This window comes from Populus euphratica, unplaced genomic scaffold (assembly GCF_000495115.2).
Source record: "Populus euphratica unplaced genomic scaffold, PopEup_1.0 scaffold3.1, whole genome shotgun sequence".
Classification (NCBI taxonomy): Eukaryota; Viridiplantae; Streptophyta; class Magnoliopsida; order Malpighiales; family Salicaceae; genus Populus; species Populus euphratica.
The window spans coordinates 2,027,218-2,044,616 of record NW_011499847.1 but is presented as its reverse complement, the minus strand read 5'-3'; the positions used below and the strand labels follow the sequence as shown (position 1 = coordinate 2,044,616).

Sequence of the window (17,399 nt, the reverse complement as noted above, 5' to 3'; positions counted from 1 at the left end):
GCGCCAAAATAAAATTAAAAAAAAAAAACCAAAAACCCTCTCCAATCTCCTCCTTCTTCCTCTTTAGGGTTTAGAAAAAATTCGAATTTACAGAAATCTCTTTCAATGTCAAACCCTAAAACCGTCGATTCCTCGCTTTGGTTTGATTCTTTCACTACCATCCTCACGGACCTCGAAAATGCCTCTCTCTCCTCTGACCTCCCTCCTCACCTCGTAACCACCTATTCCTTTCTCCCTCTCTATTTGTTTTTTATTCGCTTACAATTTGAATATTCTTTTCTGCTGTAGGCGAAGAAGTTGAAGGACAATCACGCATGGTTTGTGGAAACTGTTTCTCTATTCAAGAAACCGAATGCGAATTCACGAGAGGCTTTGGATTCGGAGATAATCAAGATTGGATCTCATGAAGTTACTGTCAAGCCTGAATTGAAAGTTAAAGCTTTGCACATTAGCTCTTATCTGGTTAGCTTTTGTTTTGTTTATTTATGTTATTTTTATAGCGAAATTAGCATTTTTTGTGGATATTTATTTTTTATTTTTTTCTTAGCTTATTTTAAATTTCGAGTAAAATGTAGTGTTGATAATGATTTTTTTTAAATCTTAGCTTATTTTAAATTTCGAGTAAAATGTAGTATTGATAATGATTTTTTTTATTTTTTTAATCATTGATTTAAATTTGTGTTTGTTGCAGTGTTTAGATGAGGTGCAGTCGTATATTCTTGTTGAGAGGTCTCTTGAATGTGATGATTTAGCGGTTGATTCTATGGTTGAAGACTGTCTTCATGTGGTTTGTAGCCTTCTGGCTTTTGCTTTTATATTGTTTCATTTGGTTTCAGTTAAACATTTAGAGACAAGTTATTTGCATTTGATTCTGTGATTAATTTTACTGATAGTGGTAGGATTATGGACACAAATATATTTCTGTTACTTGTTAGCATTTTGCAAGGACATGAAGCTCTCTTGGGCTTGCAACCCAGCTACTGCTTTTCAATTTGCTGATTGATCACAAATGTTACTTTTCCCAGTGTGATATTTCCAATTTGCTGATTGATCACAAATGTTACTTCTCCCAGTGTGATATTTCACTTTCTTATTACATTTCTTGTTCTTTTTTGTTTGTTGATAGTCCACTATCATGAGCATTTGAAATGCTATATTTTTTTAGCTAATTCCATGTAGTTTGCACCAGTCTTTTTTGAGTTGATTCATATGCGTAATATGTTTGCTTGTTGAGATTGATAATCAGTTTTTTAACAGGTGTTTAGTTTTTCTTTCCTTTTCTTTCCTATTATTTTGAAGGTATTGCTCCAGTTCTACATTGAGCGACAATGCTTGCTGAAGTGTTCTAGGCGAATTCTTATGCATGCTTGTAAGTCCCACCACGCTTGTTTTAGTTCCAAGTTTCTTTCATTTGCCATTTCTTATGGTTCTTTTATTTTGTGCCATGGAATGCTAAAAAATTTGGACCATAATACTTTCCCTGTGTTAAGTAACAATGCTTTTATGTGATTAGCTGATTTGAGAATTCTTACGAACCTAATACTTGTGATGCCGCTTGGTGTAGTGTACGTTGGAATTTGCTCCAAAGAAGAAAATGTTGTATGGGATGAAGCAGCAAAGTTGATTTCAGATGGGTTGGAACATAAATTAATCTCTGTCTTGCAGGACCTTTTATCCTCCAGTCATCCTGAGCAAATGGTATATTTGATAAAAAGTTGATGTCTTTTGAGTCGTGCCTGTTATGATTGTAATGTTGTTTGTTTTAGTCTATTTCATGACAATGTGGCTTCATCAACTTATTCACATGGTGGATGTTGCTTTATTCTTCACATCCTACTAAATTTCAAATAATATGTCATGCGTTTGGCCGCATAGAATTGCTGGGTTGATAGGGTTGAGTTGCAGTCAGTTGTTTTGCATCCTTCGATTTGTGGGAATACATAGACATGCTAGGAAATGAGATTACCGTGGAGGAGGCCAATAGTTCTCCCTTTATCTAATTTAAATGCTATAGTGCCTGTTTCTGCAGCGTTGTGCCTGATTCTTACACACACACACACGCACACGCACACGCACACGCACACGCTAACTACTATACATACATACATATATGTATGTATGTATAGTAGTTACCAGGTACTTTACATAGACATGGGGCGGGTAATTAGCAAGTTGAAAGTGGGTTATCCCTTTACTCAAGCAAAAGCAACTAGGTTGATTTGCAATGCATTCATACCACGAGCATGGAGAAAATGAAATAAGTTTCCAGTATTAGTATCAATATTAGTACTATAGAACATGATAGGGTTGTCCCTTAGGCCACTCTTGAAGCTGTTTTCAATTTAATTAATAAAATATGGTTATTTACAAAGAAGATAATATTGAATTAGTTGTATATACATGTAGATGTGAGGGTATTTAGTTTTGGGTTATTACCAAATTGTTTATTCTTTAGAAATAATTTCTTGGTTCTGTTTCTTAACTTGTTATATTTAAATGACCAGAGTTTCTGATTGATAATATTTTTTTGCTAGTCATCGTATATTCATTCTTTTTTAATGTGTACTTTTCGGTGTCTGCTAAGGGCTTTACTGGTGATAAAATGGATATCTGCTTCTCTTATTCCAATCAGCTATTGCATTTATGGCCTTTAACATTAGATGCTGATTTTCGGAATACTTTATAGGATGTTGATCTTTTCACTTTGTGGGCTGAGGAGACACTGATTGAAGACAATTTGGTTTTGGACATTCTTTTCCTGCTTTATTACGAGTCACTTTGTACTTGTAATGGTGAAAAATGGAAAAAACTGTGCTTGCTTTACAAGGTATATTGTTAACCTTTTTGGGAACTGATATCCATATCCCTTTGTTATCCTAATCATGCCTCATAAACATCATTTCACAGGGGATCTTATCTGGTTCGTATAACTTTGGAAAGCTGGCAATCTCAGCTGAAGCACTAAAGTCTTCTTATCATGCCTGCACCCAGCTCCTACTTATTCTTATAGAAACCCTGGACCTTGAAAATCTTCTTCAACTGATGCATGATGGAGTACCTTTCAGGTTTCTACCTTGCTGTTAGTTTTACCTTATCCTTTTCAAAGTATCATTTCCCTTCATTTTGTCTACTTATGTGCTTTTGCTAATTGTTAGAATGTTTGTTTTGTCGTTTTCCCAGGCAGGGTCCTTCTGTGTTTTCCGTGACTGATATCCAACAGATGGATGTGTTAATATCTAGTTTTGTTACACTTGGAACGAGAGAAGCTGGCCCACTAATTCTTGCTTGGGCGGTATGTCTCTGTCTAATTTCATCACTTCCTGGAAGTGAGGAAAATAGTGTACTAATGGTGAGTAGTTTTTCAAATGTTCCTTTATTGTAGCATTATGTGTTCATACTATCAATGCTGACTGTTTTCCACCTTATCTTTGTTTCCAGGAGATTGATCATGTTGGCTATGTTCGTCAAGCCTTTGAAGGTGCATCGCTGAGTATTTTTGTTGACATTCTTGAAAGTGATTTGTTGAAGGAATCAGATGTAGGTTATTCTCACTTTGGGGTGTTTAGGGTTTATGGGATGAGTTATAAGGTTGCAAAAAATTTTGGTGTTTGTGTCTAGGTTAATAATGCCAGCTTACATTTTCTTTGGCTGTTACATGCTGTGTCTTTTCTCTCTCTAGGGACCTGTTGCTGGTTATCGAAGTGTCTTGAGAACCTTTATTTCTTCATTCATTGCATCTTATGAGATTAATCTTCAGGTAATTGCATGTGTAGGTTGTTTTAATTGGTTTTTGAGCACTCAATCAACATGTTTCTTATTTTTAATGCTTTCTCCCTGATGCAGTTAGAGGACAGCACCCTCAGTCTTATACTGGATATCCTTTGTAATATATATCGGGGAGAGGTTTGTGTATTGCTATTATCATACAGCCAGCTATGTTTTTTTGGATCATATTTATTGCTCACAATTCACTGCTTCAAGAGACTCTTGCCCATTAACTCTGCAGGAGTCACTTTGTATTCAGTTTTGGGACAAGGAAAGTTTTATTGATGGTCCTATTCGGTGTCTTCTTTGCAACTTGGAAGGTTTATTTCCCTTCAGGACTGCAGAATTTGTTCGTCTTTTATCAGCCCTTTGTGAAGGAAGTTGGCCAGCAGAATGTGTGTAAGTTGGAATTTTTTTCTTTTTCTTGGAGATCCTTTTACTTTAGTAAAATGTCCTTGATTTGCCCAGCATGGGAGCCTTTTTTTTTAATGGTAATGTGGGATGTTGAGCAAAGTGATGGGCAGATATATGCTTCAACAATAAGTCGCTAGCTCAGTGATTGCAAACTGATACATTGTCTATTCATGTTGTCAACAGGTATAACTTTCTTGATAAATATGTTGGTGTATCTTCCTTGGTTGAAATTACTAGCGAGTCCCTGGTTGACAGCGCCTCTCAAGCAGTTGAAACTCAACTGCCACTGCATGTTCCTGGGGCAGACAGTTTAGTCATTCCTAGTAAAACTCGTGGACATGTTTTAAAAGTTATTGATGGGAATACTGCTCTTGTACGTTGGGAGGTAAACGCTGAAGTTCATAAATGTTTTTAGTATTTGCTAATTGTGTGCCATGAATGTATCCTTCCAGATTTTGCAACATGGGTTTTCCAATTGGGATTCTTACTGTTGCTGAAGTTCAACAATTGAAGAACAATAAAGATGGCATTTGTGATGTTGTAAATCTGTTTTCTTTCTTCTTGGCTTTTTTCCAGTCTTTCACTGTCTTTGTAGGTAAACAAGGGAGGGGGATTTTCTTAAGTGCTTATGCAGTTACTATCTCCATTTTTCTAAATGGCAAGCATGGTACTCATATCTGAAAGCAAAATGTCATTTTCTAATTTTTAAGAAACAGCATTGAAGCGTAATTACATTTTGATTTGCTACCTACTTTCATAAGCGTCTTCTTTATTAGCAAACAATCAGGCCACGTGCAAATCACTTATTTCAAGCACTCTTCCCAGAGTTGTAACTGACTTTGGGAGAAAGCCATTCCACTGTTTCTGCAACTGACAGGGATAGATATTTGCTTTTTATAAATCTCCTCCTTTGACATGGCTAATTTTGCTTACCTTTTACTGACTTATTCACTAGATGGTGGTTCCGAGTGTTGGCTTTGTTCATAACATCTGCATGACTTGATTGCTGTAGGTAGAATTGCCTTTTCTTTCTTCACATTACTCGCTAATTCTTGTAAATCATAATATTTTGTATTGTATGTGGATCCTAAAATGTCAAAATGGAGTTTCTTTTTGAGATAGCTTGTTTGACCAGGATTCTTCATAAACATATGAATTGGCAGAGAAAAGTCTTAAGATATTTATGTGTTTCAATGCAATCTCTATTATGTGCCCCTTCCTTGCCAACATGCATCTATTTTTGTAGTATGCACAATCAGGGGTGCTTGTCTTGCTCCTGCGTTTGGTCAATGAGCTTTATCTGGAGAGCAAAAAGGAAGTTTTTCTTACTTTTGACCTTCTGAGCCGACTAGTGTCTTTTAACACGGTAAATTTCTTAAGGTTTGGCTGCCTCGTGTTTGATGTATCTTTAGAAACTAGTCTATGATATTGGCAAGGAATGGGATTTGGATTTCAATTTTTTCCCCTAACCAGATATGTTTCTTACATATTGATGTGTAGGCCATAACTTTTACAATGATGGAAATTGGCAACACATTTTATCTTCAAGCTGCAGGAGTGAATGAGCAGATGGAAAAGAAGTTTTGGTAATCAACTGCATGATTCCTTTTGCCTTTTTTTCTTTTTTGTGAGCAGATGGAAAAGAAGTTTTGGTAATCGACTGCATGATTCCTTTTGCTTTTTTTTTTCTTTTCATTTTATTATCTGATACCTTGATGGCTATATTTCCAATTTGCCTCTATCTTTTCTGATCAAATAGATTTTCCTTCACTTTTTCTGTAGGGTAGTTGAGGTCATTTGTGCTGTGATAAAAAAATCGTCTTCTAATTCTGGCAATGCTGCAGTAATGTCCATGGGTATCAGTATTTTAGCAAGTATGTTGAGATGGTAATTCAACTGTTCTTTCTCTTTACCAATTATGTGTTCATTGGTGATTTCTTTAATCATTTGTGAACATACAGGGAATTCTATATTTTTGCAGTAACTGAATGATGCATTTTACATTCTTTTAAGAATCTAGTGCATCTTTTCTTCTTTGTTATGCTAAATTTATGTTTCACTGAACATTGTTTATAATCAATAACCAAACTCATTGCTGCAACCTCAGTCATAATGTATTTATTCCTTGTCCTCTTTTGCTAGTGCTCCATCTCATATTGCTGCTGTTGTCCTGAAAGCAAATATATTTGATGCGACTTGGAAGACAAGTGCCTTTGAAGTTGGCTGTGATGGCCCATCAAGGTAAAACATGTAGATCTATACATACCTGTGATTATGTTAAAGAATGCTTGTATTTGATATTCATGGTCTCTTTACCTGCCTTTTGAAATTCTTTTTTATAGGATTCACTTTATTTATTATCACACAAGTTTGATTCTTTTAACTATAAAAGAAAAAAAGATAGCCCAACCTTTGCAATTTTTTATAGTTTCATTGTCACATGGGTTTGATATATTTTGTAAGTTAAAAAGCAAAAAAGGATAGTGATTCTGTTGCTAGGTTGTACTGCATTATAGAACTGTAATAGTGTGGAATTGTTACTTCCTGTTTACCTGAGCTAGTCATATAGTTGATTATAAGATAAAATCGAACGGTTATCTTTACTCAATTATGCACCACACTCTCTACGGAAAGAGAGGGGACATGGGGTTCCAGTGGGGGAGGGGTGTTGAAGTTTGTGGGCTTGGATGTTAGTAATTGATTTAAGGTTGCCTTTATGTTTATTCATAATTTCTTGTCATATACAGGCTGCATTTTCTATCGGCAGGGGTTATTATTCATTATACTGACTTGATGTTCTCTGATTCTGCCTACACTTTCTTTGATCTAGTGGATCGTGGTTGCTTTCGGGAAAACTGGTAAAAATGCTATTACTAGACTCTGAGCAAAATGATTATGACAAACCATTAACTATATCAGGTTTATCTCTTAACTGTATTTTGTATTTCATCATTAGTATGGTTAGCTTCTTTTCAGTTTTGTGATTTCTGCTTGGATTTATTATCTGATTTTGGAAGTTGTTATATGTCAGTTTTTGAGCTTTCCTAAATGTAAAATGGGCGGTGCATCCTTTTTTCTTCTCTCTCTCGGTTTTTGAGCTTTCCTAAATGTAAAATGGGTGGTGCATCCTTTTTTCTTCTCTCTCTCTCTCTCTCAGTTCTTCTCTAGAATACCCTCCTTTTTATGCTCAGTGGCGTTGTCCCAGAGAACCAGGATGGTTGGTTGTCTTTTGGGTGCATTTAGCATTTTGGTAGACACTTTGTGTGCACTGTCAATAATAGAAGTGATAGGACTAAATCTTAAACTTGGCATCCAAGTTGCTGTTTCAATCTATTAGTTGGACATAACCATTTCTGAGGATTTAAACATAAGAACAATTGAAATAAATCAACATGATTGTGGTTGGATAATGTGGCTATGCACATGAAGGAGAGGAGAGAAGCTCTCTATCTGCAAAAGCTGTGATTGCTTGTCTTTTACTTTTCAGTCTGACTAAATGGTTTACAATTACATTATACAGCCATAGTTGATCTCAAGATGATTATCTGATCACAACCAATATGGGATATAGCAAATTGAAATAGCTGTGCATCTCTCTCTTACTTTTAAGAGAAATCTTATTGAATTATTAGCATTTTTACATTTTCACTTGGCTCTTCTGATAATGCCATATTCCTTGTTTTCATTAATCTGCGATGCTTGTGATGTTAGTGGTTGGTTTTCGAGAAATCTTATTGAATTATTAGCATTTTTGCATTTTCACTTGGCTCTTCTGATAATGCCATATTCCTTGTTTTCATTAATCTGCGATGCTTGTGATGTTAGTGGTTGGTTTTCATATCATGTCAGTACTATTATTGCAGCACTAATTTACTTCTTTACTGTTTAGATTTGTTCATATCATGTCAGTACTATTATTGCAGCACCAATTTACTTTACTGTTTAGATTTGTGTGGATCTAACATGTAACTTGTATCTTCTTGTTTACTAGCAATTCTATTTATTGATTTTGTCATGAATTTTCATACCTCTCTATCGTAGACTTACTCTAACTTTGTTACTCCCTGTGTTTTTTATCTGAAATGCATGCTGTAATCCTTTGCAGTGCTGGATTTTACCATGCAGCTAGTGGAGGCAAGATTAGAGAATGATCTGGTTCTGGCCTTGGTCGTTTTCTCTCTGCAGTATATTCTTGTTAATCATGAGTACTGGAAATACAAGGTGAAGCATGTTAGATGGAAAGTAACACTGAAGGTACGTGTTATTGTTATGCCAGCTGCAATTAATTGGTTCCCTTAGTTGCTTTGTTTCTACTTTTGAACATATTTCACATCTATTTTTATGGTCATTGTATGTTGATATGGTAGAAGTCTTAGCCTGCTGAGTAGTGTAGGTTGCCACCTGAGAGCAGCCAGGAGAGTGGCTCGACCCAAGCTTCTCCCACTCCCTGAGCGTATGGCTTTTTTCCTGCTTTATTATTGGCTGAAGCTATTTATAATAGGGGCTCAAGAAATATGAAATATTTTGAGAGGTAGGGGGGGAGCAATTATTCGCTATTCAAGAGTACCACTCATCCTCTCACATAAAAGGTGGGACCCACCATGATAACCACATACAGTTCTGCTTTTATGCGAGTGGGGGAGTAGTCCTCCTAGAATACCTAAAACAGTTTGAGCGAGGTGAAATTCCATGATCAAAGAGAAACAACGTAAAGAGCAAATCTGATGTTTTCCAATAGTCAGTCCAAGAGGTATTTCATGGCTGTTATCCTACATCGGGAATAGGGGCAATTCTCTGTTTAAAAAGTTTGCATCCTGAAGTTACTTGGGGTTTCATGTTGTGATGGTTATCATAGAGTCATTCTTCCAATCTGAAGATTCTTTGGTTTAGCTGAATTTTAAGTGTTATGGACATGCCAAGTACGTTTTTTTAAATGGAGTCAGAGGTGCTGGTGTTTCTATGGAAGGTAAAAGATGCTATATGAATCATTTTTTAATTATGTTTGCACTGTTTAGGTATTGGAAGTAATGAAAACATGCATCACATCAGTCTCATTCTCTGAAAAATTGGCCCTGGTAGTCCGAGATATGTTACTCAATGATTCTTCCATCCACAATGCACTCTTTCATCTTGCTTGTACAACCAAGCAAACCTTAGAGGTAAGCCATGTTTGTTGTTCTTGTTCCATTGTTTTCCTTAGTAGTGAGAAGTTGGTTTGCTTTTGTTTGCTTACTATTTAAATAAGCATATTTGTGAACAGAATCTTTATGTCAGCCGTCTCGTTGAACTGGAGGAGATTGAAGGGTGTCAGCTTGCTATTAGCTCTGCTTTGGATATTATATATATGATGCTCTCCAAATTTTGTAAGGTATTGTTCTAGGGTTATATATGTTTGTCATTGCATATGATGTGAAATAAATTGACACATGTCTTCCCAAGTTCTCGTGATTGTTACTTTGAACAGAAATTTCTAATAAACTTCAAACTTTTAATCCATGCTCCAAAACAAATAAAATAAATGAATCTTCAACTGCCAGACTTTTTCTGCTTTGTAGATCTTACTGATCCATGTTTTATTTAAATCTTTCTATACCCACTTCATAATTTTTGTGTTATTTTTTCAGGATATCTCACCGAATCTTCCAGTCTTTCACCTATCAGTGCTGTCATCTACTATGAAACCAATCCCTGTTGTTGCAGCTGCTATATCGTTGATATCATATTCTCGGTCTCCTGTATGGAATTGAAATTCATCCTGCTAAATTCTATTTTTCTCTCTTAGTAATTACATTCACCTATTATATCTAACATGGCTTTTCTGGTCTCCTATATTAAGTTGTCTATATCCCTTTGACTTTATGTTTGTTCATTATCAGACACATTAATTTTCAATAATATCTGTGTTCCATGTTCAATTGATCATATGGAAAATTACTCTTCATCTTTGCATTTTTATGTTATATGCAGGCAGTACAGGTTGGTGCTGCTAAGGTGTTATCTATGTTGTTTACAACAGCAGATTATGTGCAACCATATTTGTCTGGCAATGTATGCTTTGGTCTGGATGATAAGCAGGTTTGGCATCTCAAGCTGGCAATTATTTTTTTGGCATTTGATTGCTGTTATCCTAATTTTGATTAAATGCTTTTGTTTAGATCGCAGATATGAGGCATTTTGTTAAAAGCACATTAGTTAAGCAGTTGGAATGGAATGAAGATTTATTTGTTGCTACAGTCAATCTGCTTACTTATGCAGCTCGTTATCAGGTATGTTGCACTGTGCAGAAGTCAAGAAGTTTAGCGTTGGTCGGTTTATTTCCTATTCCTTGCCACTTAAATTGGACTTCTGTCACTAAACTTTGCAATCCTTTTGTCATGTATTCTTCTCATGGAAAGAATGGGGGTGCAAGAATAACCTCTTATGCTTTTCAAAACCAAGTTTGTCACTTGTTAAAGTCAAAGTCATTTACAGTTGTATCAATAGTTACTTCCTCATGGAAAATATTTGGATAGCTTTTATTTTGTGAACATAAGTCCAATATCTCAATAACAGCTTTCTAGCTTGTCTGCATTGTTGCTAATTGGTGGTTTCTCTGTTGCAGCCTGCTTATCTTCTTGCTATTTTTTCCCTAAAAGAGGATACAGAGGTCCAGTTGAGTAATGGTGGTGGCACAAAGCAGCCTATAAATGAACTTTCAAATGGTTCATTGTGTTCCAAGAAATCAAGTCTGTTAAATGGGCTTATGCAATATGTTGAAAGATCAAACGAATTTATTGACAGGTTTGCTCACACAAGATCAGTCATTATTTTTCAGGAATTTTACTATTTGATGTGACACAAAGCTATGCTAATGAGCTTAAGGAACAAACACAGAACTTGTCAGGAGGAGAAATTTAAGTGAAAGAAGGGATAAGAGAAGAAACAGGCGATTAATTAGGGTCAGCAATAATATAAGTAAATGTTTTTCTGCAACTAAACAAGTTCCTTCTTTAAATCCTAAATTGGTGCTGAAAAATTCCCTGTAAACTTGCTATTTCACATTGATCAAACCACTATCTCTGTGATGTTCAGATAATGCTTTTTGTTTAGCATGCTTGATATGATTCATCTTCATAAGCTGTGTTGCTATAATTTGTTGAAACTTTCTTTATCTCCAGCAATCCCCGTGTACTGTTCACTGTTCTTGATTTCCTCAAGGCACTATGGCAAGGGGCTGTTCATTATATATCTATATTGGAGTGCCTGAAGAGCTCTGGAAAGTTCTGGAAACAATTGTCCAATTGTATCTCATCAGATGCTCGCTCGATAGCATCACCTTTTGAGAATGTCGCTGAAACTCAGTCTCAAAGCTTGGCATTAAAATATCAATGTCAATCTGCTATATTGGAAATGATGGCTCATGACATGTTCCTGAAGAAGAAGTTATTGCATGCTGAGTCTGTCTTAAAAGAAGTGTCTGAATTGGAGAGAAATAATAAAGCATCAAGCACAGAAAAATCAAAATCAGTAAATGATTGTGAGTTGAAAGATATCTTGTCAAGCTGGTGGAAGAGACCGATTTTTGGCAATCTGATCAATTTATATGCTTCTTGTGAATATGACAATGAAATATCTAATCGTGCAAAGGTCCCTTTTAAATTTCTCTTTTATTTATTTATATTAGTTTTGGTTCTGTTAATTCTGTTGTTGTGATCATTTATCTTTGGTGAACCATTTTAGGATCTAAACCCCTCTGGAAACACCCATTAAAGGAACAATCCACAATTACATTGTCTTCTGCTTCTTGCAGGTTGCTGCCAGTTTGTTCATTGTCCATGCAATGGGGAAATTAGTGATTGGTAATGCAGGAAGTTTATCGGTATCATTGGTTGAGAAGATCCAGATCACTTTTAAACATGTATGATACTGCCTTTAATTGGTCAAGCAATTTTTTTCTATTTAGTTGTTTGTTCAATGACCATTCACTTCTACGTTGATAGCTCATTGACAATCCCTTCAAGAGGTCATATAGTTATTCCTTAACAAGAATATCCCAATTTCTTTGCTATCCAACTATTTTAAGGTGACATTGCGTCCTTTTTTTTTTTGGTGAATTAACAGTTGAGTTGTCAGCTTGCCTTTTCTGAATTGTTGGCACAATACTCTCAGCAGGGTTACAGGTAATGTCAACACAGGTTTCATTTTTATTTGAACATCTTTTTAATGCATCACTCTTAACTGAGAAATCTATACGTCTTGGATTGTGGTTGTATGAATTGAAATGCTTATTTCCAATGGAATCTTTTCCAAAGTCTGATGTGACATCACCAAGGGTTTAACTCCTTTGGTAGTTTGAAAATTTGGGTTGGGTTTTGATTCATTTGAACCTATAACCTAATAGGTTGAGTTCTTAAAATATTTGAACCTATAACCTAATAGGTTGAGTTAAAAATTTTCACTATCTTCTCAGTGAAGGAAAGGAACTAAAAGGTCTGATCCTCAACGATCTCTATCACCATTTACAAGGAGAGCTAGAAGGTCGTAAAATTGGTCCTGGACCGTTTAAGGAACTCTGTCAGTATCTGGTGGAATCAAACTGTTTGCTGAGCTATCAACACAAGTACGGTGGCAATCATTATGGAAACACCAAAGATACTCACTTGTATGACCTTATGCGCATACGATCAGATTTGGGATTAAATATGTGGGATTATACAGATTGGAAAGATTCAAAAGCAATTGCACAAACTATGCTGGAGTGCTTCCAGGATGCAAATTCAATGGTTTTACTAGCTTCTTCAAAGCTTTCTGCACTGAAAGCATTGCTAACTGCCCTGACCATGTGGGAAGATAATGTGAGTATCTGAATTATCACTGCTATTTATTGCAGCTTCTGATTTTGCAATATTGAATTGACGACAAGGATCTGTTAACATTTTGTCAGGGCTTCTGTTTTTTTTTTCTTTTTGTTGGCTGGGGACACAAAGCTTTGAAAAACCGAACACTTGCCTCAAAGTTTGGTGTTTTTACCAAACATTTAACTTATTAAAAAATATGCTGCATTAATTATAATATCATTTTGAGAGATAACTTCGTTGTTTGAATATGCAACACCGGCTTTTTTTTGGAATTTCTTGGAGTTTGTATGTGATGGTAAAGAGTGCAATGCCAAAATAGTGTCTATGGTGCATCTATTTTTTATAACCGTCTGCTAGTTCTTTGAAAAGTTTGTTATAACACTATTGATTGAAGTCATGGATTCTTTGATTGAGAAAGTTTATGGTTTCAGGCTATCCGGCATTGACATCTGTTAACTGCCCACTATTTTAGCATTTTTTTTAAGGGCTTATTTATTTTTATGTTTATCCTTCTTCCCTTTATGGATATAATCTAAAAAAAAAATGGTTTTAGAATTTCTTGCTTGTTGAAATGTTTAGCGTTTTCTTTCCCATGTAGTCACCAGAAAATAAGGGCACTACTGAGGGGAAGATTCCTGACCAACTCTGCTTTTCATGCATCAACAACATATGCAAATCTTTTCGCACCACAGTGGAATCACTAGCTCCAGTTCTGGATGCCTCTGAAGAGATTCTTGATTTCCTTGCTGCACTAGCAGAATTAATTCTACATCTCATGAAATCTGCGCAGAGCAACCTATCTTTATCTGTTTGTATACTTGTCTTGAAAACGTCAGGTTCTGGCCTCAAATTGCTGAGTGATTTCAGGTCATCTGTTACTGGGGTTAAAAAAACAATGAAGCTTCTGCTCATGCTGCTTCTTTTCACTTTGGAGATTAGTAATACTTCAGATAAGGAATCTGAAGACTTTGCTGAGGTTTCAAATGGTTGTCTGGGGCTTTTGCCTATCCTATGCAATTGCATCACAGCTACTGAGCATTGTTCCCTCTCGTTGGCTACCATTGACTTAGTACTGACAAGTTTTTTGACACCTAACACTTGGTTCCCCATCATACAGAAACATCTCCAATTACCTCGTGTCATTCTGAAAGTTCATGATAAAAGTTCTTTCTCATCTGTTCCAGTTACATTGAAGCTCCTTCTGACTCTGGCACGTGTGAGAGGAGGTGCTGAAATGCTCCTTAGTGCTGGTTTCTTCTCATCTCTTAGAGTTTTGTTTGCAGACTCATCAGATGTTGGGCTTTCCACAGTTATGACCAATGATAGTGGCTTCCTAAAGTCTTCTGACAAAATAGAAAAGCCTCAATCTATTTGGGGCCTTGGCTTGGCAGTGATCGTAGCTATGGTTCAATCTTTAGGAGACAGTTCTTCTTATACTGATATTCTGGACAACGTGATACCTTATGTTTTTTCAGAGAAAGCTGATCTGATTTCTTATTATCTCAGTGCACCTGACTTTCCATCTGATAGTCATGACAAGAAAAGACCACGAGCGAAAAAGACAGAGACTTCTCTGAGTGCTCTTAAAGAAACAGAACATACTCTCATGTTGATGTGTGCGCTATCGAGACATTGGAGGTCATGGGTTAAGGTCATGAAAGAAATGGATTCAGAGCTGCGGGAGAAAAGTATTCATTTATTAGCCTTTATTAGCAGAGGAACTCATCGCTTTGGGGAATCTTCCAGCAGAACTGCCCCCCTCTTATGCGCTCCTATCCTCAAAGAGGAGTTAGAGTGCTGCAAGGAACCATCATTTCTAAACAGCAGGAATGGATGGTTTGCTCTTTCACCTGTCTGTTGTGTGTCAAAGCTCAAGTCTTCTGCTTTCTCAGCCAACAGTAGTGCATTTGTAGTCAAGGGACAGTCAACTGAAATTACCAATCCAGTTTCTCCAACATATTTTTCAGACTTGGTTGCCCTGGAGATCTACAGGATTGCTTATCTTCTCTTGAAATATCTCTCTATGGAAGCAGAAGGTGCTGCTAAAAGGTCCGAGGAAATGGGGTTTGTTGATCTTGCTCAGATTCCTGAGCTGCCGATGCCAGACCTATTGCATGGCTTGCAGGTAAAATTGTGCTCAGTGCTCTTATATTATCTTCCAGTCCACTCCTCTCATTGAAGGGATGTGAATGGTTTAAGATAATTGAAGTTCAGGGCTTACTTTTGCATTAGTGACTGCTGGTACTTCTGGGCCAAAATTTCTAGTCTTCCAAAATTGAAGTTTCACCATCAATGAGTGATTTCTATGTTTCAATTGATGTATAAATCTGTCTAAACTGTATGCTTTTGATACCTGGTCTGACGTGTTATGATTTAAAATGCAGGATCAAGCAGTCGCAATTGTTTCTGAACTGTGTGGTTCAAACAAATCAAAGCATATGAATCCTGAAATCAAATCAGTCTGTCTCTTACTACTACAAATAATGGAGATGGCCCTGTATTTGGAGCTCTGCGTTTTTCAGATTTGTGGCATAAGACCTGTATTAGGGCGCGTGGAGGATTTTTCAAAGGAAGTGAAATTGTTATTAAAAGGTAATGGTCCCATCATACTGCCAGCTATCGTTCAAATTTAATCTCTAGATTTACTATAATTGCCTTATTTATTTTTTGCAGCCATGGAAGGGCATGCGTTCATAAAAGCATCAGTGACATCCTTGAAACACATAATATCTCTTGTCTATCCTGGATTGTTACAGACCGAAGGTTTCCTGTGAAGCACTTGTGGAAGAATAGCTTAACTTAGTTGGGTTGGTGACGGATTATGAAAATTGTGTACAGATATCAGATGTTGGCATGCCCAATATTTTCGTAAGATTAGAATGAAAAATTCTGCTAGCCATTATTAACATGTGTACAATATCGGAACCATACAGCGTCACCTAGATTTTCTTGGTTCCTCGATTTAAGCTGAGGAATATCACGCAAAAAACATGAAAATGGCCCCAAATGTCATGAATCTTGCTTTGTCCTGTAGTCATCTTCCTTTCGTGATTTAAAGGTATCGTGTTGCAAGAGATGCACTGTTGTAATCACGTGGGGAAATGGATAGATCTAGGGGCCTGTTTTTTCTCTTTTGTGCTGGGACCCTGCCCCTTTGCATGCGTGATGCCTCGAAGTAGAATGTATTTTCGGCGAGTCAATTGTTGTAAATACAAAGCTTTCGATTATACTATCTTCTAAAAAATTACAGAAATTTATTTTAAAGATAAATTTTTTTGTCTTGTCAAATATGTTTGTGTGCTCCTAAAGCAACTAGACTTCCGGAGAAGAAATGTGTCCTTTTTTCTTTTCATATGCCGATGGTAATGCAATTCATCCCGGGAATGGGTCCCAGGTGATTCGTTCCTTGAATAATGTCAAAATCATCACTACCATGTAAATGTTAAAAACTAACTCCGGGGGTGTACATCCTCCATCTATGTATTCTTTAAAATATTTGTAATTGTATATGCTTGCTATCTGGAGTAATTTTAAAGGAATTAATCTCATATTTTATTAATCTATGAGGTTTGTGTGATACTGGTAGTGATTGTTTTTAAAAAGTATTTTTTATTTAGAAATATATTAAAATATTTTTTTAATTTTTTTTAATACCAATAAATTAAAATAATTTAAAAATATAAAAAAATTAAATTTACTCAACTTCTATTTCCAACGAAATACTAACAAATGGGGAGTCTGGCGCAAACTGGTATCCTTTGACCAGATCTCAGACCAAGGTAAACCAACTAATCGGGTAAACTCAAGCTGCCACTGGCTTCTTTGTAATTTCACCAAGAAAAAAAGAGGCCACTTGCATTATCTTGCGTAACAAATGTTTCTTGGAAGCTTCTACTTTTGAAAAAGGTAGCATTTTTTTTGTTTAGGTAAAAACAGTCCCTTAACAACAGTATGGTGAGGTTGAATGGCTTAGTAAATGGACAGGTTCCTCAGTGCTAGTAGGCCACCCTGCCTAATTATAGCTTTCAGTTACCATGTTTATTGAATATTTCAATACTTTATTGATATGATTTTGATTTGTTTAACATTAAGATGCGAGGTGGTGTTTATATATACATATATATATATATATATATAGACACTACCTCTATATTAAAGAAAACACTAAAAAATATAATTTAAATCTGTAAAAAAATATAATAAAATTTTAAAAATACGATTCAATTACACTCCCGTGATTTAATCACCTACCCTTGGGATCATTAATCTTACTGGGATTTGAAATCAAAATCAATGAGACTACCTTAAACAGTCTCCACCATTAGATTATCTTAGATTTCTCTCCATCAACGGTCCAACATTAATCATGGCCCATCATGCACG

General features: G+C 36.0%; 1 protein-coding gene across 2 annotated transcripts; it reads left to right on the top strand.

Moving 5' to 3' along the window:
• The first annotated feature begins 6 nt into the window (after positions 1–6).
• On the top strand, positions 7–16,269 carry LOC105141252 (nucleoporin (DUF3414)). Of its 2 annotated transcripts, XM_011048428.1 has the most exons (32): positions 7–213; positions 289–462; positions 692–787; positions 1,300–1,369; positions 1,565–1,698; positions 2,687–2,827; positions 2,908–3,065; positions 3,181–3,349; positions 3,439–3,537; positions 3,680–3,757; positions 3,844–3,903; positions 4,007–4,164; positions 4,363–4,564; positions 5,426–5,545; positions 5,680–5,765; positions 5,962–6,066; positions 6,322–6,420; positions 7,010–7,098; positions 8,285–8,433; positions 9,195–9,338; positions 9,440–9,547; positions 9,804–9,914; positions 10,147–10,254; positions 10,335–10,445; positions 10,781–10,959; positions 11,337–11,805; positions 11,969–12,076; positions 12,280–12,338; positions 12,629–13,013; positions 13,615–15,141; positions 15,401–15,608; positions 15,690–16,269. In XM_011048428.1, the coding sequence occupies exons 1-32, from the start codon at positions 106–108 to the stop codon at positions 15,788–15,790; spliced, it is 5,913 nt and encodes a 1,970-aa protein (XP_011046730.1). In that variant the 5' UTR covers positions 7–105; the 3' UTR covers positions 15,791–16,269. The 2 variants fall into 2 exon arrangements, with proteins under 2 accessions (XP_011046730.1, XP_011046737.1); XM_011048435.1 differs by lacking the exons at positions 7–213; positions 289–462 and having other exon boundaries at positions 733–787; positions 1,266–1,369.
• The last annotated feature ends 1,130 nt before the right edge of the window (positions 16,270–17,399 follow it).